General features: G+C 39.1%; 1 protein-coding gene across 5 annotated transcripts in view; it reads right to left on the minus strand.

The window, feature by feature from the left end:
• SKIC3 (SKI3 subunit of superkiller complex) overlaps positions 1–27,021 on the minus strand; it is a 49,927-nt gene that overhangs the window by 17,907 nt on the left and 4,999 nt on the right. For all 5 annotated transcript variants that reach the window (XM_031046183.2, XM_031046184.2, XM_031046185.2 and 2 more), the window contains 24 exons: positions 26,910–26,985; positions 24,783–24,923; positions 21,755–21,853; positions 21,556–21,664; positions 19,678–19,818; positions 18,069–18,170; positions 15,567–15,700; positions 14,785–14,871; positions 14,592–14,695; positions 14,357–14,483; positions 13,270–13,449; positions 12,340–12,464; positions 11,682–11,935; positions 9,019–9,121; positions 8,026–8,202; positions 7,154–7,298; positions 6,913–6,991; positions 6,734–6,795; positions 6,556–6,612; positions 5,377–5,445; positions 4,331–4,405; positions 3,588–3,729; positions 1,627–1,720; positions 973–1,050 (listed from right to left, as the gene is read on the minus strand). In XM_031046183.2, coding sequence (XP_030902043.2) covers positions 973–1,050; positions 1,627–1,720; positions 3,588–3,729; positions 4,331–4,405; positions 5,377–5,445; positions 6,556–6,612; positions 6,734–6,795; positions 6,913–6,991; positions 7,154–7,298; positions 8,026–8,202; positions 9,019–9,121; positions 11,682–11,935; positions 12,340–12,464; positions 13,270–13,449; positions 14,357–14,483; positions 14,592–14,695; positions 14,785–14,871; positions 15,567–15,700; positions 18,069–18,170; positions 19,678–19,818; positions 21,556–21,664; positions 21,755–21,853; positions 24,783–24,923; positions 26,910–26,985 — 2,760 coding nt within the window. The remainder of the gene's footprint in view (positions 1–972; positions 1,051–1,626; positions 1,721–3,587; positions 3,730–4,330; positions 4,406–5,376; positions 5,446–6,555; positions 6,613–6,733; positions 6,796–6,912; positions 6,992–7,153; positions 7,299–8,025; positions 8,203–9,018; positions 9,122–11,681; positions 11,936–12,339; positions 12,465–13,269; positions 13,450–14,356; positions 14,484–14,591; positions 14,696–14,784; positions 14,872–15,566; positions 15,701–18,068; positions 18,171–19,677; positions 19,819–21,555; positions 21,665–21,754; positions 21,854–24,782; positions 24,924–26,909; positions 26,986–27,021) is intronic.

Here is a 27,021-nt window from a genome sequence, read left to right on the forward strand (position 1 = left end):
GGAGAAAATGGAAAAGGAGCAACATGGAAAAGGCTAATCAAAGTATGCATGCATGCAGATAGTCAAGTGTACAGACAGACATGCACCATTCTTGCTCTAAGATCACTATGGAAAAAATTATACAGGATTGTGTTTAACAGAACTAGTTATTAGTTACTGGAGCCTTCCTCTTGCATAAATTGTACACAGGAATTACTACACATACAGCATGGATGTGAGACTACAGGACACTGAAAAGTTGCTTCTAAAATCTTCCCTGAAGTGAAAGAATGAATTACCACAGCCTAGAAATTCTAGTGTCACGTACAAAAACTTTAGAATATATGAAGTTTTCCCAGAGAGCTGACATCTGATTCACAGAGCTTGAGTTATATCTAAGAGAAGTTTGAAAATCTTCATCTGTTAAGACTTGTGTCCTGCATTCCCTCAGAACCAGAAGGGAACGGTAAATTCTGAGTAAAACTGAGAATTCTGTGTAGAACTGCAGAAGAAAGGGTCATAAGCAGGTCACATTCATGTACACAAGACGCCAACCCCACATGCTTCAGTTTGTACAAGTCAGTACCCATTCAAAGGGCAGGCAGAAGCAATTTTGAATAAACCCTGAAGCAGCTATTTTATTCTAACTAAACCCATTACATATCTCAACTATGGACTCTGTAAAAAACCAGTTTATTCTGGAGACCATAAACCAGCTACATTGTGTAGACTACGTTAAGGCACTGAAGTATCAAGCTAAGGATAATGGAATCACAGTCATGTTACAAACTATGAAGATACTGAGCAATTTTTCTTTTTTTATAGACTACCCATTTCTGGAGCACATAAAAAACTTCAGTCAAACATGTCTACAGTTAAATGATGTTCAGTAGATTATTTTTAACAACCATTTTTTGGCGTCCCTCATGTTCTGCATGACTGTATTCACTACATCCAAAGCTGAAGAGGCTGCGAAAATAAGCCAACACTTACCACAGACACCTGCCATAGTTTTGCATTGCAATATTATATTTTTCAGTATCAGCAGAGTTTTTCAGCAATGAAGCTGCCCTGAAATTAATGACAATTAGGAATGATTACCATCTGACTATAACACATACTTTGACAACAGTTCTCACAATGGACAAATGTTTCACTCAGAAGCTTTTCTATGCTAATTAAGCACAAACAGGGCCCATTTTACTGCATCAGCAAATATATTCACCAAACACATTCTTTCATCATGTCCACCTACCATTTGAAAAGAAAGGAGAAGATACAAAAAAGCAAAGCCAGAGTCCAGTCACCTCCATTAATTAGAATGAGTAAAGACCAAAACTAAACCTAAGCTTACCAGCCTCCAAAATTTCACTTAAATCCCATACAGTGAATTAGCTAAATGTCTTGGTAAGACATGGAAGACTTGGAATACCTTTACTTCTCCACTTTAGTATTCTGCACTTCTAAATCTGATGTAAGAACATCCCCACACCTTCCCTTGCAATGCACTTATTTGAAATGTACTCTTGAATTGAGAAAGTAAGGTTTATTAAAGGAAAAGAAAAACCCTTAAGTTTTTCAGATGGTGCATGGAAAAAGAGATCAAGGAGCTTGTATAAGTAAACTTTCCAAGAGTGTGTCGTTTACCTCTCATAGGCATCTGTTGCCTGCCTTTTTAGATTCAGATGCTCATTCAAATAACCAAGCATCATGAAAGAAGAAGCATCGTCTGGATTTCGTTCTAGAAAATCAGAATTGACAGTATAGAGAAAATAATCAGAAAGATCATTACAAAAACATTGCTACACTGATGCTATAATGTACGCATACAGAGGAAACATTCTGTCAAGTGCTTCTGTCAGTTGCTCACTGGAATCACTTTGGCAGGCTGCAGGCAAATACAGAAGAGATTTGAAGACCCACAACATTACACCAGGTTAACTAAAAAATGTTTAAAATTTTAAGACACAGCATTAATGCTCTCAATGGATTTTAAGTTTTAAAATGTGCAGTGTTTTGGGGTTTTTTAATGAAATAGGAAAGTATTCAGCTTGTATTGACTACAGTAAAACACCAGTAGAATCTTACAATTTATTTTTAATACTACAACTTTGAAATATATATTAGTAGCTAAGGTACATACTTTTACAGCTGTCATCTTATCTCAGACTTTTAGCCTTTTTTCCCAGATTAAAAATTATCACGTAGAACCCTCCTGCAGTCTATTTAAGAACAGGGATTGGACAAAGAAATACATTCTCGCATTTTATAGAATCACAGAATGGTTTGGATTGGAAGGGACCTTAAACATCAGCCAGTTCCAACTCTCCACCACAGGCAGGGACACCTTCCACTAGACCAGGTAGTTTAAAGCCCCATCCAACCTGGCCTTGAACACTGCCAAGGATGGGACAGCCACAGCTTCTCTCGACAACCTGTGCAAGGGCCTCAGCACCCACACAGGGAAGAACTTCTTCCTGAGATCTCATCTCAGTCTCCCCTCTGTCAGGTTAAAGCCATTCCCTTCTGTCCTGTCCCTAAAGCCCCTTGTCCAAAGCCCCTCTCCAGCTTTCTTGTAGCCCCCTTAGGCATTGGAAGCTGCTGTAAGGTCTGCTCGCAGCCTTCTCCTCTCCAGACGGAACAAGCCCAGCTCTCTCAGCCTGTCTCCAGAGCAGAGCTGCTTTAGCCCTCACAGCATCTCCATGGTCTCCTCTGGACTCACTCCAAAAGCTCCACATCCCTGTTGTGTTGTTGCCCCAGAGCTGGATGCAGGACAGGTTTGGGGGGGGAGGGGGGGAGGGCAAAGTGTTCCCCCCAGAGTGCAGTAGAGAAACAGAATCCCGTCCCTTGACCTGCTGCTCACACTCTGGGGATGCAGCCCAGCACACGGGAGTGGTTCTGGGCTGCATATGCACACTGCCAGGTCATTTGTGAAGTTCTTGTCAAAGAAGCCATCTCATTTTAACATTATGTCATTAAGGATGTTATTATCACATTTTAAACGATTGCACCTTATTTTGTAGCTTTCAGAAATGAGTAACAGATTATTCATCAATGTACAGCAATGGATGAAGATTTAAGAAAAATCACATTTGCTCTATCTACCTTCCAGGCTAGATATATACAATCTGACCCCATCAGTGAGGCTGCACTGGCTTGGAACCATGCACAAAAATATGGTTCATCTCCTGCTGAAGGTTAACAGAATCATATGCTTGAGGTTATGGAGTTACAGAGCATCTGGGAGCAGGCTTCTGTCAGACATCATGGCATGGAGTAGAGGAAGTAGCATGCATATAGACACACCTGAAGGAAGACTGACAGCAAACACCCGATGAAAAGCATGACAAGGCTCTGGTTCTTATTTTGGCTGGTCTTTGAAACAAAATCTGCTGGAATGTGCCAGCAAACAGAACTCATACCTACTTCATGTTTTTTCTGTAATAAAAATCAGTGTCCTAGTTACCCTGTTTTGGTTCCTTTACAGCTCAAAAGCCTCTCCCTAACACAACGAGGTCACTCTTTGCTAGAATTAGTACAGGTGCATCTGTTCATTCTGAATGCATCTGTTAGTCTTGACAGGTTAGTAATGTATTTAAATTACCTACCTGTATATTTGCTCAAGACCACCTGGGCTGCTGGAATAGCATTCATCTGAACAATGTTGTATAGATATAGTTCAGTGTTTCTGTTGCTTTTATCCTGCAGCGTTGAACATACCCAGTGGGCATAGCCTTTTGCTCCCTCAGTCTCAAGAAACAAACAAAAAAAAACCCAAAAGGGATTCATTAAACCTGCTCAAGGAAGAGCAAAACAATTAAAGATTACAGTAATAATTCTGTGTTTCAAGATGCAGCCTTGCCTAAAAATCTATATCAGTATTAAGCAGGAGAAGAAAACAAAAATGTTAACATGTCCTTTGGGCAAAGAGAATTCTTATATTAACATATCACTTCCTACATCACTGGAGGGATGACAGAAAAAAGCTATAAAGAGACTCTGAAAGCCTTTACTTTCTTACAGCTAAGGGCACTGGCAATATCCTCGTGCTCTCCTGGAATAGTTATAAGTTATGCCTTTGACCTCTGTCCAATTCTGTGGGATGACAAGAATTTCTTTGCATGACTCATGAAATTGATTTCTTAGACCACTTGGAATAAAGCATTTAATAAAGTAAATGCCTGCTGGTCAGTGGCAGCACAAGCCAAGAACAACAACATGGAAGTCAGACTTTTTCACATGGTACACCATAACTGTTTCACCATTTGAGACACGCCTATTTTTTAAAAATTACATCACCAAAGTAGAGATATTAGATATACAGAAACTTCAGTACAACTGTTATACTTACATGCATACTGAGTTCAGTTGTGTGCCTGAAAAGATCCATAGTATCATAGCTGTCTATTGTCTCTGCAATAAGAGCCTACAGAGAAGCAGCAGCTGCTATAGTCAGGTACTTCAAAATTTATGACATTAACAAAAAACTCAGCGCACATTACATCATGCACATCTGAAGCATTTAACACGAAGACACTTTCTTTCTCTCACACTCTCCAAGCAACACCCGTTTTATGAATAAATCAAATGCAATTAAATTGCACAGTTTCCAATGTATCAGTACTTGAAACTCAGTCTTCTGCTGCTACTTCACATTCTTCAGGACACAGACTTTGTATCTCTTAGCACAACTTGCAACATTGGACTGGAGCTGAATTTTGACATGTGATGGTGCTAGGTTCTCCCTCAGAATCCAGTTTCAATTAGATATCATTAGCAGGTTAGCAGCATGGGATTATGAAGCATACCTACAGTGATCATAAAAGTTACTAGTCACAAGTACTTCCTCTTAACTATTCATGGATGGCCAGGGGCATATCCAACCCTAACTGGTAAGGAGAGGGTAACTCCCCAGGAAATAAGAACTGCTTTTGCCCCAGGTACATTACAGACTTACTCTTTCTAACAGTGGTGTTAGAAAGCAGGGCTGATAAGAGAGGTAACAGGTGCCAGATATGAGCTAGTGGTACAGCTGAAGCTGAAATAACTAGCACGTTACAAAGATGGTGCTTTGGTGGCAATGCTCAATAAAAAGCCTCAAAGCACAAACAGCAAACAGTGATTCCTAGTTTCTCACTGAACTCACAACATCAGTCAAACATTATATAAAGTACCTGATGAATGTAGCTCCCATTGTATTACCACTATGGAAACAAAGAGTCCCATCCATCCTCAGGGGAGGTAGAAGCTCCCTTAATGTAAACATTTAAACACATTTACTTAAAATGTGTTTTTCAAGAACACGATTAAGTGCCAATTATTAGGACGGTGTCAAAGTCTTCTCCTTGACCAAAAAAAAGGCTCAGTGCACAGTTTTATGAGTATTTATCAACTTACCTGCCCAACCCAACACAGTAAGTAAGAAGGCTCCAGAGACTGTGCTATCTTGAAGGCTTCATGAGCTTGCTGCAGAACCAAAGACAAGAGAGCTATTGACCTATCTGTCACGGTAACACAGCACTTCTGAATATACAGAGGTATTGACACGCAGTAATATTGGAAAATATTTCATAACACGATTAGGTCACTACTAAAAACATATACTGTTTTGTACAGAACAATACATTACCTAGAGAAATAAACTACTTCAGCATTACTAAAAAGAAAAATCTTTACAAGATTAAAAGTTCCCCTCCCTTTCAAATATTCTTCCTTCTGATAACAGCAAAATAGTTCAGCAGCTAGAGTAACCCTTGGATCAATTAATATTTTAAAATCTGACTCCTGGAGGATCCGGTTTTGGAAATTTGTTTTTCCTTCATGCAAAGAGTTAAAAAAACATTGTCAAAATGGCAGAACTGGTTACCACCTACAAGTTATCTTTGCTCTATGGACTGCATATATTCAGAGTTCCTCCCTCAGTGTGGCACAAGCATTAGCAGTCTTAGTAAGTAGCTTGTAGTATCAAGTTATTTTTATAAAAAAAATTCTGACATTCACATTTTCAATTACATAAAACTTGAGTAATTCTGACCAGCAAATATGTTAGGATATAGTTTTAGCTGCATGAGAAATCTGGACTTCACTTAAGATGTTCTATAATTTTTCTCCAAAGAAACTCTGATGGCTACCCAGAATTATAATAAATCATAAATCTGCCAATGAGTATGATGTAACTACCTGTGGGAAACCCAAAAAATTAAAGTTCAGTTTGTGACTTACACCTAAAAGTTCTTGGTTAAACCTGGTGTGCACTGCTTTGACTAACCACTTCTCAGTTCTTCCAAACACTTTTCATTCCATCCAGTTGCTTGAAAAAGCACATTACCAATTCAGCAGAAGTTTCCTTCCAGAGCAAACATCTAATTTATTTGCATGCCTCAAGTGAGGTACAGGTGCCAATTTCTTTCAAAGAAACTATATTTTCTTGCATCTGAGAGAGACATTCTTCACTTTTTGCCCACACTCCCACCCCCATAAATCTCCGTTAAATGGTAACAAACCCCTCCCCCCCCGAAAAAGAAAAAAAAAAAAAGAGAAAGGGAAACTATATATGAGGGTAGGGAAAAGAGTTACCTCAATATTTCTAGTTGTCAGATACAAAACCCCCAAGTTAGTCCAGGCAACAACATTCTAGACAGAAAAAATGAAGTTAAAACCAGTGTATTATTACTATATTCAAACATAACACTGCAACAGGGGAAAAGTTTTAAATGCCCACTTGAAACAGATGGCATCTGCCTACAATACTTACGATTTTCTCAGCTTGAACAGATTTGATGAACGAATGTTGAGCAAGAGCATAATTCCCAATAGCTGGGGAGGTAAAAAAAAAACAGTAGAGCTGTATCTAGCTGATTTCATAAACGCCATTAGTCAAGTTGCCTTCTAATTTAGGGTATTATGGAGCTAGGGGTTTCACTGAACACTTACCACTACAGGAAGCAACCACACCAAGTGCATTCCAGTAAAGATGATTTTTGCTGTCAAGCCTCACAGCTTTTTTGAGACACTGGAGGAAAATCAAATGTGGATTATCATCACTAGAAAAGCAAAAATTAAGACTTTATGCACTTTCTTATTAAGAGATGTAAGTTTTATTGAGGACAGAAAGATTACACAGACAAGCACCAACACCAATTTAAAAGAGTGTAATGGGGAAACCAGGCAATACCTGTAAAGACTTCTCTAGCAGTTCACTGATCTCATTCATGTCAGATCCCACCGCTGTGAGGTGCTCTGCTTGTCGATAATAATTTATTCCAAGATCACACCATATGCTAGGCAAAGGCATCAGTTTTAAAGCTCTACCATAACACCTACAGAAATATGAATCACAGAAGCATTATTCCAAGCCTTTCTGCATGAAGGGCAGAAAGCAGAGAAAACATTCAAAGAAGTGCTTAAACACCTAAACCATAACCCAGACTTCCCCCAGGAAGCATTTGACTTCACGTATCATGGCTGAGATTTACAAAGCAGCTGTATTTCCTGCCTTACACATCCAACTGCACAAAGCTCAGAAGCAGAGTCACAGAAGAGGCTACAGAAAATATTTTCTACCATCACAAGCCAGAAACAAGGAATTCCCTCTTCCAATGTATTCTAGACCCCATATGTAGGGAAGAAAAATCAATGACATTTTTATAAGAAAGAAATAGAGACAGAAAGCTTAAAGTATTATCTTGGACTTTAGTAGTCCTGGGAGAACTAGTTAGCAACTACTGCAACTAATCCATTTGAAGAGGTGTAATTTAATGAATGAGAGGCAGCATGGAGCCATGCTCTGGAGACAGAAACAAGGAGAATAGCAGATGCTAGATGAATTGTTGAGAGCCACTGTGACAATCCTGGAAATGCACTCTGAAATAAGTAAGGTAATTTGGAAGAAGCATGAGACTCTGTTTACCACATCATTAATCTTTGTTCAATATGTAGGTGTTGACAGATCAGCATGTCTTTCATTTTCTAGAAATGGTCTAGAACACTTAAGAGTCTATAGAATCTCAAGATGCACAGAAGCCTGATATAATAAAAAAATATTACCTTCCTCCCAGTACAAGCAGCTCACTTTTCTTCAGCCTCCGTGTGGCTGTATTTTTACCCAGAAGGGATCCTAGAACTTGAACATTCACTTTAGCTGGTGAAATAACATGCACACTAGTACAGGTATCTCCAAGCAGTTTCCAGAGACAAGATACATCAGGACGTTGTTTTGCTGCACTGTAATTAATGATACAGAAAACCCCCACAACATACATTGAGACACTTCAATATACTTTGCTGAAAGAAAGTTTACCACTTCAGTACAAACTCTGTTTTCTAATCAACAAGCTGTTTGTCTTTCTTATTTCTTTTCTAATTACTGTTTTTTCCTTATTCAACTTATGGGTCTAAAAGATCAAAAATAAACAAAAAAGCCCCTACAAAATATATCCCAAGTTTGTTGGGACTAAGTGTTAGTTCTGCAAATTATCCAGTATCTGTCAACATGTAAGCTGACTATGCCCACTTTAGCATTTCAGAGCACTATCATATTATGTCACAAGGCATGACTCTGCAGAAACCTGACGGACCTTGTCCTGCAACAGCAGCTATCCCAAACTTTAATTTAAGGACACTAAAGCATTTTGTATGAAATACAAAACAAAAAATTGAGGAAGGGGAGGCATAATTTCCTCTTATCCACCATTTTTGGTAGACTTTCCCTCTTCCCAGTGTCATGTATAGAGGAGGACTGCTGGAGAGAACTGTGTGTTATTTCACATTTGCGTTACAATCAAACTACTAGGTATCTTTAATCAGAAAAAAAACAAAACAACTCTATAATTACTATTCATTAAAGCAGCCTAAGTCCAAAACATATTATTCAAACCATTTCCAATAACCATTTAAAACATTTTCAATAATGCTTTTAGATTAGAAGCCTGGTCTATTTGTTTTAGTTTACTGGAAATCCTAAGATACATAACTCTTATTCTTCTGCCTGTCAACCCATTATCCCAGTGGATGTTAAATGACTGAGTATTTAGTACTAACCTTGTAAAAAATTCAAGAGCCTGCTCTATGCAATCCATAGCCTTTCTATCAAAAAAGTTATCAAGGGCTGATCTTGCCAAGCTCAGATAGCATTCACCAAGTCCTGAAAATAAAAGAAAATATCATCTATGAAAAGTGATGATTTTATGATCTGCTTGATCAAGACGGTGGGGTGGGAGGATGGAAGCCTGCTCAGTGTTCTACTTGGTATAAAGATTTATAGCCTGCACATGTCATGACAAATTCAAAAGACACAAAGTGCCCACAATACAGACCTTGCTTTTAATCTATCCTGCCAAGTGTGAACTGTAGAATAACTTGGATATTAAACAAAATCAAATACTTTATTTGGTTCATCAAATTATTATTATAAAATAAATATTATTATATAAAACATATTAAAATTATTATTATAAAATAAACCAAGTAAAGTATAAAACCCATAGCATTTAAGCTTTGGGTTTATCCTCAAACATTAAGAACCCTCCCCCCCCAAGAAATCTGCTCTGCACTGAGAAGTCTTGGACAAATACACCAACTTTCAGTTGACACGAGTCAAATAACATTTCCAAAACACAAACAGAAGAAACAATATTACAATAGGCTAAAGGGAAAGTCTTTGTAGAAGAAGACTTGAATCCAACATTATTTAATCCTATTTATGTAAGAATTTACTTCATATGATGTATGGAGTCTAGCTGGGATGTAGTTAATTTTCCTCACAACAGCCCTCATAGTGCTGCGCTGTGTATTGATAGCTAGCAAGGTGCTGATAACACACCAGTGCTTTGTTTGCTGCTGAGCAGTGCTCCACAGCATCAAAACTGTCTCTCCAACATCCCTCCCCCACACCCGCACGGGTAGGCAAGATCTTGGGAGGGGACACAGCCAGGACAACTGACCCCAGATGCCCAAAGGGATACTCCAGGCCATATGATGTCTGCTCAGCAAAAAAAGCTAAGGGGAAAGGACAGGAGTTCCCCCCCCAAGGTATTTGTTTTGACCACACAAGACATCCAAAGATCATGAGCTTCTGAGATGTCAAGAAGCAATGTATTCTAAAACCAAAACTGACCTCATTCCCCAGACTTAAACACTAAAAGATATGCTGGAGCACAGGCAGAATAAACATGCCATTTAGTAACACAAAAATAAAATACATCAAGAAGATGTATTCAAGTAACATCAGTATAGTTATTTTTTAACCTTCTAGACTTATGCTTCCAACAACTCTATTCCAAAATTAAATCCATCTAAATGGTTCAGAAAAGAACCTAAAGAACACTGATGTGTATTTCAAAGAATTTTAAGAAGGCCCACAAAAGATAGTACGCCAGACTAAACACTAAACAGTCTTAAGAAGGCAAAGACTGGAGGCTCACAGGAGGGTCTGGAGCTAATAAATCAGAGATTAGGATGAGAGGGATTATGAGAGAAGATTTAAGAAAACGAGGTAAGTAGAGAGGCAACTATAGGGGGGAAACATTGATATCATGTGCTTACATCCTGTCTAAACATTTTATTCTAGGTAATGCTCTCAGCAGTCACCTACAGAAACCAGAAAACCCATGTACATACACACACATTTCTATACAACACCTCTGCAAACTGCTGCTGCAGTCAGGTGTTGCCTTCTTACCCAACAACCAGACAAATTCTCTATCCACAATACTCTTGAGCTTTTATTGTGTCACTTTAGTCTGTCAAACTCCAAGTGACAAATTTATACAGGAAGAGGTGGATATACAACCACCTTGTACCGTTTTCCAGTAATATGCTTGCTGTTGGAATAGTAACCCAATTCTGACTTGGTCTTACAAGAACCAGCCTACATTAACCCCAAAATCTAAAGGCCTTATGAACAAGAAAGAATACTCTCTAACATAAAAATTCATACTGGTACCAAGCAGCAAACAGCATCTATTTCAGATGTATGTATGGAGTGAGAATGACTGAATACTAAGGGCAGGGAGAATATGAATCAAACAGTTATTCAGTGGCTACCAAAATATTATACATTCCCAGTATCACGTATCCTAAGAATCACAGTTCTAACACCAGAATGGAGTTACAGTTCCCCCATTTCTCTCCGCTCCCAGCTACATACCAAAGACCTCTATCTATCTCACCCTTGTGAGACCTCTCGGTATATTATACTGATACTGTTCGTTACTTGAAAAAGCTCAGAGGTGTCTGAATCACTAGGGCTAACAAAAAAAGTGAGGAACACATGGTCAAGAGCAGCAGATAGTTAGTACAAACACACCTCTTCGAAACAGCAGCCTGACTCCATGGCCTGTTGAGCCAGCATCTGACTGCTTAAGTAAAACTATAGCACTGTTAGCTGGCTTCATCTATCTAGCTTCAGTTCTTCTACCCATCTGGCCTGGTAGCTACACAGGAATAATTTTTCATACTTGCTTGAAAAAAAAAATTAAAAAAAAAATCACACCCATCCATCATGATTTAAGAGCTCTCTAGACATTTGCAGGCCACTACACACTAGCTTTCATGTGTGGGATCACAGTGCTCTACCTACCCAAAATCCCAACTCTAATCCTTCCATGCAGGAAAACCTCAATACACCAAGAACCTCTCCACAATACAAAGCACTACAGCGTAGATAGAGAAAAAGTTAACACTTTCAAATTCAGACATCTTACCTTTCAGGGCAGGCACATAATCTTTTGTATGCTTTAAAATTTGCTGATAGGTCACTATAGCATTTTCATATTTGCCTAGAATCTGCTCAACTGCTGCAGCTTTGTAAACACTGTACACGAGCCCTGGGTTCAGCTCACTTGCTTTCCTGAAGGATTTTAGAGCTGTTGAGTAGCTACCTCGGTTCAAATAAGCCTCCCCTAGAGACTCCCAGCAGTTGGAATCCTTTGGATCAGTTCTGACAGCTGCCTGCAAACTGAAGATATCAAGATAGTAATTTGCTTAAATAAAAGGTAATACAAGTTAATATAAACAAATTATTTCCTTGCATTATACACAGCACAGTAGTGTTTTCATCTTCAGAGCACATTATATAAACTTAAACACTGTACTTATTCTTGACTCATTATTCAGCACTACACCATGCTTGTCTATGCCTGTCACCAGGCTTGTTAGTACAAAACACTGCCCCAGTGAAAACACTACACTGCGCCAATTCTGAAACTGAAGATAGACACAGTGTGCTCAGACCCATTTCCCATTGTTTAATACAATCCATCCTATAGTCAGCTAACTTACTTCCAAATTTTGCTAGATCAAAGCCACTTTATTGGGGCTTATAGAAAATTACTTCAATCAACCAACCACAAGTTCTCTTACTCAGCAACTGCTTGTGATGGCTGATCAGTCCTCAGGTAGTAAAGTCCACGATGAAGCCAGGCCCATTTTGCTGTACCAGGACTTGCTCTTTCAATTACCTCATTCAGGACTGACAGAGCAGTGTCCTAACAAAGCACCAAAATATGCCAGGTTAGTAAACATGTATAGCAGTAAAGAACAAAGTTCTTCTTAGAGAAGAATACTCTTAATCCAGCAAACCATTAAGCTGTCCAATCTGTTGATTACTGCAATGAAGAACTGTTACAGAAGCTTCTTAAAGGCTGAGTGGCAGATCACAGGAGAATATTACCACATCTAAAGATGTGATTATTTCTTATGTACTTGTCTTTGCAAATAGACAGAAGTTTCCTGCAGTTTTGTAGAAACTATTTTTAATTTATTTTTAAACTAGAGAGGGATACAAGTATTTGCAGCAACTCAGATGCTTAGATACTTTCCAGATGTTCAAACGACATCTACAAAATATGGGTTGCTTTCTTCCTCTATAATATCACAGGCTAAGAAGTTTTTACATAATGCCATATAAAAAGTATTTTCCAATTGTTCTGATGTCATTATACACTTTTCCTGCAAGTGGCAAGGTGGAAGATGGAGAGAAGAAGTGGTGTAAGCTGAATATGAAAACTTAAGTCTTCATGTTCCCTACTGAAAAAATCCTTCATCTAAATCATGTAAGTGATGACTACCATGCTATGCTTGGCTCCCCTACCCCTATCCCCAGACAGATTTAATTTGGAATTGAAGCATAAAAATTAAGCAGGTCCAACTATGAAAGCTGTTAAGTAATGACAAAACATCTGTTTTCAGAACTTACTCTCAAATATGAGGTGAACATGAAGTAATTCCTCAAAGAGGAGAATTAACAGAAAAATGAAACAGCAGTAATACAGGGCCCTGAATGTACAATACCATGTCTCCAAGTTCCACACTTAAGTCTACAGCTCCTGTTCCAGATTCCTCATCGGTTCCATCCAGTTCAAAAGCCTTTTTATAGCAACCACGAGCTCTACTTTTGTCTCCAGCAATGTCTCTGTAGTAGTTACCTAAATAACGAAAGACATTTCCCAAGTAGCTGTCCAGTTTTGCAGCCTGTAAGGAAATATGAACACAGTGTAAACCAGCATTTTAAAGGATTATGCTAATGGACAGGTACAGCTATTGAACAATAAAATTAGATACTTGGCAGATTAATTTATATTTACAAAAGCCAGAGACCCAAGCAGCTGAAAACAACTTGAATAACAATAATTAAAAAAAAACCCTCACTGAAAGTAGTCTAGTACCAAAATTATTGTTCAACTACATTCTCCAGTATACCCTACATATATACACACATGTCTAGAGTCTTCCTCTGTAAACTTCCATGTTCCAAATACAGATGCCAGACCAAAATTTTGGTTTCACATTCTTAACTATGTTCAGAGAAAAAGCCACAGGCACCAAAACCTCAAAAAGATCAAGTACAGTTCACAAACTACATTCTGCAGAATTACTTCTATGGATAGACACTGGAACTCTAATACCATTCTCATAATTTTTCCTGCATCACTTTTTTTCCAATCTGAATTTTGCCCTTCCCATTTCAAAATATTTTCAAAGATCTACACTGGTTATCTAGAGGCCTCCACTTCCATCAAGAAAAGAAGACTCAGAGAATCACCACTACTTCTGGCTAAATCAAAGGCCTCAAGAAATAGGCAAATAGAGGAAAACAAAAGCAGGGCAATTCCAGGGAATCGCACAGCTTCCTTGAATGCCTTTTGGCACACATGAACTTGGTTTACAGGCTCTGGAGGCTTGTAAATTCTAACAAGCAGAATCATAGAATCACTGAAAGGTTTGGTTTGGAAGGGACCTTAAAGATCAAGTTCTAAACTCCCTACCATGGGCAGGGACAAAAATATTCAAGTCTGCATTCTAATAAGTGTATTTTCCATATGTGATTTCTCGTACAGGAAAACACTAATCCTACATGAATAGTTAAAGTAGCCTTTACCTTCAAGAACTGAGTGAGTGCTTTTCCTTTATCTTTTCTTGTGTCATCACTCATGAACCAGTATGTGAGCCCCAGGTACTCATGATACTCTGCAGTTTCAGCCTTTCTTTCAATAGCATTTAGAAAACTAAACAAAAAACCAGAAGACAGATCAGACAAGTTCTCAAAAGTGCACAACAGTATTTTCTGTCCTCCCCTGACATTTCCCTACTAGAAAAAAGAAAAAAAAATCTACCTTCTTTCTGCTTGTTCATAGTTCTTTTGGGAATAATGGATGAAACCCTCTAGAGCATGTGACTCAGCCATGTCAGGGTGGGACAACAAAAGCTCTTGTGAAATCTGCAAAACAATGTCATTCTTCCCTACTTATTTCCTCTATGAGAACAAGAATTCCACTTAGCTTACAGGAATGACAATACAGCACTAACCTTTGAAGCTTGATCCATTAAACCTTTCTTTAGGTAAGCCTGACCGCTGATAGCTAAAACTGCTGGATCACTTTTTGCATCCACAATCTAGAAAAACAATAGACACAATCAAGTTATTCTCTCCACAGATTAAGAAATCAAGCATGTCAAACGCAGACAGACTGGATGAAGATAAATACAAAAAAAAAAAATAAAATCAGACAGAATAGCCTTGAGAAGCCTTCCAATAATTTTCATGAAGAACAGGGTTCAAGACTGTAGAGAGCAAGGACAAAGGTACCCAAGACTAAACAGCAAATAATGAAACTGTGATACAAAAAAGAGGGGATTAAACAGCCAATAATGAAACTGTGATACAAAAAAGAGGGGAAGCAAAGTCTGCTTAAAGCTTAGCCATTTGATCTTAAGGTAATATGCTCTTGTTCATGAGTAAGGCCAAGTGAATGAAGGATGCAGGGATTAGGATTATAAAAATAATTTAGATTACAGTGAGCAACAGCCATACAACTAGCAAGAACCCAGCAGCACTGAGCAACACCAGACAAGGTCAAAAGTGACAGCTTCCAGAATTAGAATTGTGAGTGAAAAGGACATGTAGAGAAGACTAAAACAACAGAGGAGGAAGGAGTGTCTGGATTACACCTTAATTGCTAGAAGCTGTCTAAACCACACAGAATGTAAAAAGGAGGCAAGGGGAGAAATAAACAGCCTGACATTTTAGTACAGAAAGATGATACCACTTTTAAAAAAATATGTATATATGTTTTAATCAATGAAAATACCTGCTCAATTGCTTTAATGGCTTCTTCTGCTGCACTGTCATCACCTATTTTAATCAAAGCCTCTGCTTTCAACTGGAGTATAAGGTTCTTCCACTGAAGACTAGGGCCCTCAGATGCTCCAAGAGCCTTGAGAGCTGTATCAAGAGAAAAGTTTAATCAAGTAAAAACTGAAAAAGAAACTACAAAGAGCACCACTGTTCCTAGTATCTTTTAAATCTTCGTAACTGCAGTATTTCACTCAAATAGACCACCACCAAACAGAACCAGTTTTTGACTGCTCTTCCCCATGATGAAGAAATCATTCTGCAAAATTTCTATCCATTCAAGTCTAGAAGTTAAATCAATTTTAGAAAGGTCCTTTCAAAAATTTGGAGAGACTGTTTGCTTTCTAGCTGCTGGCCATGTAAGTGGAATGCTACTTTTTTCTCATCTATGTTCTGAAGAAACAATCATCTTTCAATAGACAAGTTGTTTTTCATTTCAGTGTCTAAAGAAAAATTACTACTGAAACAAAGGATTTAACCTTTGTGCAAAGGTAATTTTGTACCTTTCTACATACTACTGACTACTTCCCAAATACACAAACTAATCTCACCTCAGAGAACTTGGGCATCTGTGTTGTGCTTTGGCATTCTCCAGAGGCACCAACATTCTGACTGTATCTAACTGTATTTATTTTCACATATGATGAATTTTTGTCTGACTTGATACAGTAAGGCCAAACATAAAGCAATGCCACCCCAGAATTCTCTCAGACTTCCCACTCGTTCTTTGGACTCAAAGAAACTATCTGCATCAACAGCATCTTTTAGTAAGGAGCAACAGATTAACTTATAGGTTGCACTGAGAAACAAATTTGTTATTTTTAGTTATTGGCTTGTTGTGCCAACTGTATGCTGGGCTGCATAGCCAGTAGTGTGAGCATTCCCCCCTGCAGTGTTGTGCCCAGCTCTGGGGCAACAACACAAGAGAGACATGGAGCTGTCAGAGTGAGCTCAGAGACCACAGAGATGCTGTGAGGGCTGAAGCAGCTCTGCTCTGGAAACAGGCTGAGAGAGCTGGGCTTGTTCAGTCTGGAGAAGCGAAGGCTCCGGAAAGATCTTACAGCAGCTTCCAGTGCCTAAAGCAGCTACATGAAACCTGGAGAGGGGCTTTTGACAAGGGCCTGGAGGGACAGGACAAGGGGGAATGGCTTTAACTTGACAGAGGGGAGCTTAAGATGAGATCTTAGGCAGAAGTTCTTCTCTGTAAGGGTGGTGAGGCCCTGGCAAATGTTGTCCAGAGAAGCTGTGGCTGCCCCATCCCTTGCGTTGTTCAAGGCCAGGTTGGATGGGGCTTGGAGCGATCAGATCCTTAATGCTAATTTTTCCTGTCTTGTTTTATAGCAATATTTATTAATGCTTTAATCACAGACAAGTTGTTTGATTTATCCTCTGAAAAGAAGGATCATGGTGTAGAATTCACCCTAAGCTCTTACATGATGAACACAGATGGGAAAAGAATAACTCCATTTTCATTTTTTTTGCAATAAATTTCTTTTTAAATACTTGTTCTGTTTTCAAATTTCCTTTGCTGCAGTTTATAGGCCTTTTGAATCTCCCTTGGTGGCAAGTACTTCTCCTTACTTTAATCATTTCCCATGGCTGTTTAGTCAGGTCTGCATACTTTCACCCCTTCAAGTCTTTCATGAGAAGCTTTTAATTGCATTTCTCGCTGTCGGAAAAAAGTCCATTTTAGCTGCCCTCTATTCATAACCATCAAATAACGGCAGACACAAATATGCAGACACAATACGCATCATTACATCATAATAACTTCCCTCATTCCCAGCTAGCAAGGATGAAGATTTACATTCCTTGAGGTTTCTTAAGGTGCAATTCTGCAATATTTCTGCATTTTACATTTATTAAAATCTTGTATTTCAGGTCTAAATATGGAATCTCCAGACTAAAATTTTGTGACACCTAGCCTTGTGGATTCATAGAATCACAGAATTGTTTGTGTTGGAAGGGACCTTAAAGCTCATCTAGCCAAGCCTCTACTACAGGCAGGGACACCTTCCACTAGACCAGATCGCTCCAAGGCTTGTCCAATGGCCTTAAACACTTCCAGGGATGGGGCAGTCACAGCTTATTTTGGCAATCTGTTCCAGTGTTTCAGCTCTGAAGTATTTCAGGCAATTATCTGCAGTTTTGTGGAGTTGGTCAACCACTAGCTGAGGATGCACATCAGAACATGCAAACCTTCCAAATATTAACTTGTCAGACAGATCTCTGGTCCTTATCAGCCAAGTGTTGTCTCTCTTCCTGAGACTAAGCAGCACAAGATGCTTTTCAGCTGTCGTAAACCAAGAGAAGCAGGGGACACCAGCACAAGCCATAAGACTGCACAAAGCAGAGGACTATGCTGTCAACTCAAATCTACCATGCAAAGGCCACACTTAGCTGCACTGTATGAAGTGGTGTACCCCTGCAGTTACTCTTTCAGCTAGTGAACAGTTACCTTGATTGCAGGACATGACAGCATCTCTGTGTTTGTGAAGTTTCATCTGTGCATCTGCCAAATAATGCCATGCTGCTGGACACTGGCTTATCTTCTGCAAACCTAATAAAAGAAGTTTTAACAAGGCACTAAAGAAAATTTTTAAGGCTGCAAAAACACTGAAGATGCTATACTACCATATAATGCCATCAAAGCACATTATCAATCAGATAAGAAGACACGCAGTTGATTTTTAATTTGAATCTTATTTTAAACTGCATTAGGCATATGGGGTCTCATACAGAAAGGCAATGACTAAGAAACAATGTTAGCTTCTGTTAGACTTCATTTTGCATACAACCTTACATACATAGAAAAAAAAAAGGGAAAAAGCAAGGAAATATACAACACTGGTTTAAGATAACTTTTGTTTCAAAAATAAAAAAAAATCCTTCATTTTGATTAGACATTAACATCAGCAGCCTGTATATATTATATGGGTTTTACTAGAAACCAGGAAAGGCATACAGAACTTCAAGAGAGCAAAAAAAAATGTTGACAAGAGTATTTGACTGAAACTTTCTAATAAACCTGCCTTAATTGAAGATTCAGTAATATAACTGCATTTGAGTCTTCTGAGACACATATATATTACCACTGAATAATGCCCTGAAGATTCAATGCCTAAAATGCAAATACTTGGCTTACTGGGAATGACATTGTCTCCAAATTTTATACATTTACAATATTATACCAAGAGCCTCGCCCTTTGCATTCTCACCTTCATGAGCAGAGTATTACAAGTAAAAGTAAAAACAAAGAATAAAGTTATTTGGGAGATGAATCTTTTGCCAAAACTAGGATGTATATATTTTGTCAAAACATCCAAAGGCAATTTAAGCCAGGAGAATTTGCTTTTAATGGTAGACTTTTTGCCTCTTGAGCACCTGAAATTTTTATTTTAGATTTTAGGTAAGACATATTACTTCACTGTGGGCAAGTTACCATAGAACACTGTAGAATATTCCAAAATCAAATTTCAGAAACATTCTAAACCTAAGTGAAAAGATGCAGGATATCACAGCATTGCCTGACTGACTCATAACTACTTAGGTCCCAAATGTTTATTTAACCAGCTTTCTCAGTAAACTGCTTTGAATACTCCATGGCTGGCACAGTTGAGAATTAAGACTACTTCTTAAAATGATATCACTTTAAAGATAAGTCATCTTTGTTCAAATACAGAAATGGAGTAACTAGATTAGAGAAACTGCACTATATTTTACTTCAGAAATTCCACATTCCTTCATTAATTGTTATTGCTGTATTTTCTGCTTCATCTACGTATTTCCCCAATAACAGTCAGATTAGAAACAAAGTTTACAGTCAACCACATAAAAATACTACAAAGCTGACCACAACAGCAATGACAGACTTCAGAGATGTTAGACTTAATGCTGTATTTAAAACATATTCAATGCTCAGAGAAAGTGATGAGTATTCTTTTAAAATCCACATGATCTTGGAACTGGCAAAATACTAAGCAAGCATAAGATTCCCCAAATACCCAGCATAAAACTAGCTGGTGTTCAAGTTACAGAGTACTTATACTGCTTTATTAAACATTTACCTTCAGTGAGACTCTTAACAGCCTCCTTGTATTTCTTTTCCTGGAGGCTTTTTACACCAAAACCAATAATGCCTGGACCACTACTTGGGTCCATCTCCAAAAGCCTAGAAAAACAGCACAGAGCCTCTTCTGACAAAGTACCTGGTTTCACAAAAAGAAGTATTTCATAAGACTTTTAGATAAAAAAGAAAACCAACCCAAAAACACCCAACAAAACAACAAACCACACCATACTTTATCTACATCAATAACACCCTTATCCTTTGAGCTTAAAGTAACAAATTTATCAAATGATTTTTTTCCAAAGGTACTATGTACCCTCCACCCCCCAAAATGAACCCCCAAAATATGCAGTAATTTAAACAGCCAGTAGCACCAAACAAAATACACTTTGAGTCTGAAACCTGAATTTCTAAGCACTCATGTTAAATTACCACAGGTATACTTCATTAATAAAAACTAATTCCTTCATAATCTTTTTACATAAGCCCAGCTAAACACCCATGTCAAAACTGGCCATGTATATATTAATTTCCTTCCAGAGCAGGCCTACAAATTCACTGTGATAAGCTTGCTGAAAGTCTTGCTGTGAACCACATCATTTAATATATTTGCTTAATTTTAAATGATGCTACTAACTTCTTATGCTTGTGTTTAGTTGTGATTGTAGACTTGGCTGTCCTTGCTTAAAGCAACTGTTGTGACTTGTAGCAACAGTGTTTGAACTATTTTCTTCTTGAAATTACGGATTCACTTGCCTAATAATGACTGATAATGCATCCGAGTTACAAGCCCACAAGTTTGGGACACAGAGAACTATGACATGGTTGGAATGACACCGGTATAAATAGCTTTACTAAAACCTAAGCATTGTCCTTCCCACCTGAAGATGGCTGTGGGATGGTGAGATGTTATCAGAGCATTGGTATATAAGAACTGTGCCAACCAGATCCTTCATTTTTTGGAAATCAGTTTCTTCATGCTTCTCCGAAACATAAAGCATTCTTATATGGAAATGAGGGGCCAGGCCTCATTTGTCTTCATCCTTTCCAACCAAGGTGAAAAACTCCCTCTTGTCTTACATTGCTATATTATTCCATGAAGCCTACCTTCAAACCTGGAAAAAGCATTTTTCTACCTAAGGTGAAAGCTGTACTTCTCTCTACATAAACCAGAGGGGGCTTGTCCCTCATTTTCTTTCCTTGTTTTAAAAAGAATTAAAAGCAAATTCTGATGCCTTAAACAATAAAATTGAAAGACAAAAATTCATCAGTTATCTTTGAAAATGCTGAGAAACTGCTCAATACTATCACACTGTTGTTTAGTGACCTACTGAAAATAACAGTTGTATACTTTCAGATCCCTGCATTACTGAACACGTTGTGTTTTGTTTTGTCAGATTCTCCTCTTCCAGGTAAAACAAAATATTTACACAGGTCTGTTTATTTCCTAGTCACCAGGCATTCTTTTGAAGGAAGTTTCACACAGGTTTGAGTTTTTTGGCAAAGAGATTTTCTGTGTCAAGAACAACCTAAGTATAGCCCATCCTCAGACTTAGAGCACTGGTTAACATTCTCCATTGCCTCTTCTAAGCTTAAGGATCTAACCATTTATTCAGACAGACTGCTTCAGAGTTTTGTAAGGCATTCTTTGTTTGCAACTGTATTTTGCCAGAATTGGACTTAATTCACATACATTTTTTTCCCATTTACAGTCACCACTTAGTTACAGAGCTAGGAAATGGCAAATGACAGAAACAAACACCTTTCACTTACTAGACAGGCAGAATATAAAAGTAGGGTAAAAACTTGTAAAAAGATTGTCACAAAACCATAAAATAATTGAAGTCCCAAAACTGTATAAACCCATCCTACTCACCTGACTGAACAAAATGCAAGCAAAGTGCTTCTAAAGGATAACTCACAGAAGGATACAAAGCCATCATATCATTACAGGCTTTTTCCAACCTAGCTGCTTCATGAGGAAACTTGAAAAGAAACGAAATTAATAGTTATTTCCATGAACTATTAGAAGTAACATATTACATCTGCTCACTAATGAAGACAGATACTCTTACTTTTGACAAGCACTGAATGAAGTCCTTGTAAAGGTTTTGGTGGTCTTCACCAGGAATGGTGTCAAAAGACTTCAGAGCATGCTCAAATGCAGTCACAAGCTGAAATAAGAAATAACTATGAGTGCAACAAACAATGACTCATAGACCAGAATATTTCAGCTGGAATGGTCCATCTAGACGAACTATTAACCACTTTAGAGCTGATCAAAATTTAACATGTTATTAAAGGCATTGTTCAAATGCCTCTCAAACACTAAGAAGTCTGTTCCAGGGTCTGAACACCTTCTTGGTAAAAAAAATGCTCTCTCATGTCCAGTCTGAGCCTCCCCTGGTGCAGCTTTGAACCATTCCCACATCTCCTGCCTCTGAATCCCAGGGAGATCAGCACCTCCCTCTCCACATCCCCTGCTCAGGAAGCTGCAGAGAGCAACGAGGTCACACCTCGGCCTCAGTTTGTCCAAAGGAGATTAACCCAGAGTCCTAAGCCACTCCTCGAAGGACAGGCCTTCCAGCCCTCCCATAGTTAGGTGGACTGTTACATGTTATTATCTGTATCTTACTCATTATGTTTACACTAGTACTGTGAGCAGAAAAAGTCACAAATCTTTATTCTGAAGTAATACTCAAATATGATCCGAAGCACACTGCTTAGTACAATACGAAGCAGTAATATACTGTTTCATAATAGAAGATGGGTGCAAGGAAGTCAAAATTTACAAGAACACAGGTTTTTCTTCATACCTAATCCCAAATAAAAAAAAATAATCACAGAACCATAGAATGGTTTGGACTGGAAGGGACCTTAAAGCTCACCTAGTTCCAACCTCCCTGCCACAGGCAAGGATACCTTCCACTAGAAAAAGAAAGACTTTGGTACCACAAAACATAGGTTACTATCCTTTATGGTTAGCTGTTATCCCTTCCCCCTGCTCTAGTTTAGAAAGTAGTCTTTTATTTCTTGACTCCTATGTACTAAAGAACATGGGCACTGTAGAGGGCAGGCTGCCAAACAAGCATGCTAAACAAAAAGTTGACGACAGCTTGTCATAAGTGAAATACTGAACAGGACACTGCTTTCAATGCCACATACTTCCGGATTCTGGTGCTTTACTCAAAACCACAGTAAAATGAACTGCAGATTTGCACAGGAATGCCAATCCTCACATTTATGCAACTTTTTCTTGATTTCTGGTCCTCAAAAAGAAAGCAGTGCTGCCTGCATGCTCATATCACATCTATCTAAGTCAAATATATCTATAACAGCCAGTAAGTCAAAGTGTTTTCCTTCTCAAAAAGCAGAGATCCAGATTCAATTCTCTGGTGTCTTAAATTAATTCAGTTTATTTTTTTAACCTTTCTGGAGCACTGCTACCAACCATATTTGCAACAGGAATTCTACCCTGTCTATTGAAGAAGGTTCATCTTGCAAAACAGTTAAATCAGATAAAACTAAATTAACCTTGGCCATAGAGAACACAGGATCAGTATAAGTCATGATAATCATTCTGTTTGCTTCAAATAGATTTGACATTCTTCTAAGCTAGCTTAAAATCTACAGGAAAGAAGAAAATTTGAACTAAAGCATTGCTATTTAGCATAAGCACAGGGTATGAAGAAACTGAAAACCAGTGCTACCTCTACCACCCAAAAGTAAAGTAGGAGGCAGTTTCTTCCTCTGAAGAATGCCTGTATTGGGTTTACATGGCAAGGTTTTGGTAGCAGGGGGGTGAGGGGGAGACTATACGGGTAGCTTCTGTGAGAAGCTGCCAGAAGCTTCCCCCATGTCTGATGGCCCCAGTGCAGCCAGTACCAAGATGGACCCACTGCTGGCCAAGGCCAAGCCTGTAAGTGATTTCAGTCACTTCAGAGGTAGCACCTCTGAGATAACATATTTGCAAAGATGGAAAAACTGTGTCCAACTGTAGCCAGAAAGAAGAGTGAGAATGTGTGAGAGCAGCAGCCCTGCAGACTCAAAGGTCAGCGAGGAAGGAGGGAGGAGGTGCCAGGCACCAGAGCAGAGATTCATTCCCCTGCAGCCCATGGTGCAGACTGGGGTAGACCAGATATCTATCTGCAGCCCAGGGAGGATGCTATGCCAGAGCAGAGGGAGGCCTGAAGTAGGCTGTGACCCCATGGAAAGCCCATGCTGGAGCAGGCTCCTCTCAGGACCTGTGGCTCCATGGAGAAAGGAGCCCATAGTGGTTTGGTGGCAGGACCTGTGACCTGGTGGGAGACCCACACTGGAGCTGTCTCTGTTCCTGAAGGGCTGCACCCTGGAGGGGACCCTCACTGGAACAGTTTTTGAAGAGCTGCACCCTGTGGGAAGGACCCATGTTGAAGAAATCGGTGGAGGGCTGTCTCCTGTGGAAGGCACTCCACAGTGGCGCAGGCGAAGAGTGTGGAGTCCTCCCTTGAGGAGGAAGGGGTGGCAGAGACTACGAGTGACGAACTGACCACAGTTTCCATTCCCAATCCCCCTGTGCCACTGAGGGGGAGGAGGTAGGGAATTCATTAATGAAGTTGAGGCCTTGAAGTAGAAAGAAGGGGTGGGAAGAAGGCTTTTTATGGTTTGGGTTTATTTCTCATTTGCCTACTCTGATTTTGTTTGGTAATAATATCCCAAGATGAGACTGTTTTGCCCATGAAGGTAATCAGTGAGTGATCTCTCTCTGCCTTTAGACCTACCCACAAGCCTTTCATCTTATTTTCTCTTCCCTGTCCAGATGAGGAGTGACAGAATGGCTGGGTGGACTCCTGCATAATACACGAGGCAGTTAATGAAGGAGACAACTTCCAGGATAACTTCTTGGATTTAGGCACCTTATTCCACCTAAGGCCTACCTCAGGCTGCTACATCCTCACTGTTTCTGTCAGAAGGTAAAATCACCCCTTTTCGCAAGAAGTTTAGTACTCCTGAACATCAATGAAACAAAGAGTCACAAGCCTTGCATCATTTTTAAATCTCTGCTTGGTCTAGCTGCACTATACACATGTATGTATCTAGATGAGTGGGAACAATAAACATTACCAGCTGCTCGGTCTTCTTATCCTGGTACTGTGTACTGTCTTTCAGTAACTGGATCATCTTTTTCCAAAGCTGATGAAGCTCTGTATTTTCTGCACCTTCCTTCTGCTTTATGTTTATTAGTTTCTGCCATGTTTCAGCCACCTGTCAACAAATGAACAATGCTGTCACACTTCAAAGACTTGGGGGGCTGATACAAGCTTTCTAATTACTGTCAACAATTCCACCCTAGGGTTGGCAACAGAGTAACACTGAAAGTAAGGACCCAGATTTACCTGCTTTCTGATTAAAACAAATACCCAAAGCAATATGCGGTACCTATTGTGGTCCACATTCTAAGGTACAGTAAATAGGAGAGTCTACATCAAAAGTATGAATTCTGACTCTGGTTCCTGGAGGAAATAACAGTAAAAACACACCTAAACAGTCATCTGATAAACTCTGAAGAAAAAAATTGAAGCTTTGTTGCATCTACGGCAGCAGTCCATGTTGAAATTCCACTGTGGAAAAAAATAACAGAACTGAGAAAGAGGTAACAGGACCCTGATGCCTAATTTGCAGTTTCCTGTTGAACAAAGACCAAGTCTGCCTTCATATGCTAAACTACTAGAGTTGTGTTTAGTTTCAGAAACTAGTATACAAAGATGCTTTGGAGCCAATTAATAGTCTTGAGCCTGATGCTAAGTGGTATGTGAAAGTTTTCATTTTCTACTGTTGGAGAAAAGCAGAGATGACTTTGAGTAAAACCATGCACTACCTTGTAAGAAACCAACCTTTTTAACAAGTAAGGAAAGAGTGAACAGCAAAAATACGTATCCTAAAACTTATACTGATTACTTGTCCTGGGTTCAGCTGTAACAGTTATTTTTCTCCTTCTCTGTAGCTGGTGCAGTACTGTTTTCAAAGTTAGTCTGAGAGCAGTGCCGAAAACAATGCGCAGACTTTAGTCTGAGGTAATGCACTGATGTTTTAGGTGTTGTTAAGAAATGCTTGCCCCGATCAAGAACTTTTCAGTCTCTCCTATTCTGCCAGTGAGAAGGGGCACAAGAAGTCAAGAGAAAGCAGAGACAGGACACCTAACCCAAACTAGCCAAAGGGGCATTTCATACCACAGCACATAATGGCCAGTATATACACTGGGGGGAGTCACCCAGCAGGCCCAGATTGCTTCTCAGGCTGAGCTAGGCATCAGTCAGTGGCTGGTGAGCAATTGTATTGTGCATTACTTGTGTTTATTGGCTTTCTGCTTTCCTTTCCCCTTTAGTTTTATATTATTTCCCCTTGGTATTTCCCTTATCATTATTATTATTGGTGGTAGTAGTAGTAGTAGTTCGGTATTACACCTTAGTAACCAGACTGCTCTTATCTCAACCCATGGGCATTACATTCTTTTGATTCTCCTCTAAGAGCTGAGGGAAGGAGAGGAGCTGAGTGAGCAGCTGCATGGTTCTGAGTTACCAGTGGGCTTAAAATATGAAGTTAGTCGAGAGGCTACAGGCAATGCTACTGTTGAACTGTTCAGACATTTAACAGCTCCATCTTGCAGTAAACTGACAAGAGTATTTCTGCAATGGTCATGCTGACATAGCTTTCTAGAGTGCTGGGTGGCCTGTCCTGGAGTAGCTCTGCATGTCGTTATTGCTGTACATGGATTGCGGTACATAACGCACAGGTAATCAAGTTCAGGTTGTGTAGAAATTCCACCTTATCCTATGTCATTAAGTATCAGGAATAATCCAAGAAGTGATCACCATACCAGTGAAAAGCTAATCAGATACCTAGAACTGGCCAAGCTAGGCAAAGGACACTCAACGTACACATGCAAAAGTATATTTGGAATAATGCCCAACTTCTAGAAATAAAACAGAAGAACGATGTTCTACCATTTCAGCCGGTATACTATACATTCTTTGTTAAATTTTGTCAGCTTAATGGATGGCATTCATGTCTTAACGCAGTGAAAAAGAAAGCAATACAGTTAAAATCAGCTCCTCCTGATTGTGGACCACAAAGAAATCTTAAATGGTCTGTGGCCGCAAAAAAAATGGGGATTCCTTGATGAAAAGTAGCTAGTTCTGATTAAATGGAAATGTCTTGTTTGAAGAGAGAAAGCAAAGTTACTCAACCTACCTCTAAGTATTTTTTTTCTTGATGATACAGCTCCACAAGCTTGGTACATACATCACACCATTTCTGCTTGTCACCACTAGAAAGGAAGAAAATCCCACACAAACAAGCTAAG

Source organism: Melopsittacus undulatus, chromosome Z (assembly GCF_012275295.1).
Source record: "Melopsittacus undulatus isolate bMelUnd1 chromosome Z, bMelUnd1.mat.Z, whole genome shotgun sequence".
NCBI lineage: Eukaryota > Metazoa > Chordata > Aves > Psittaciformes > Psittaculidae > Melopsittacus > Melopsittacus undulatus.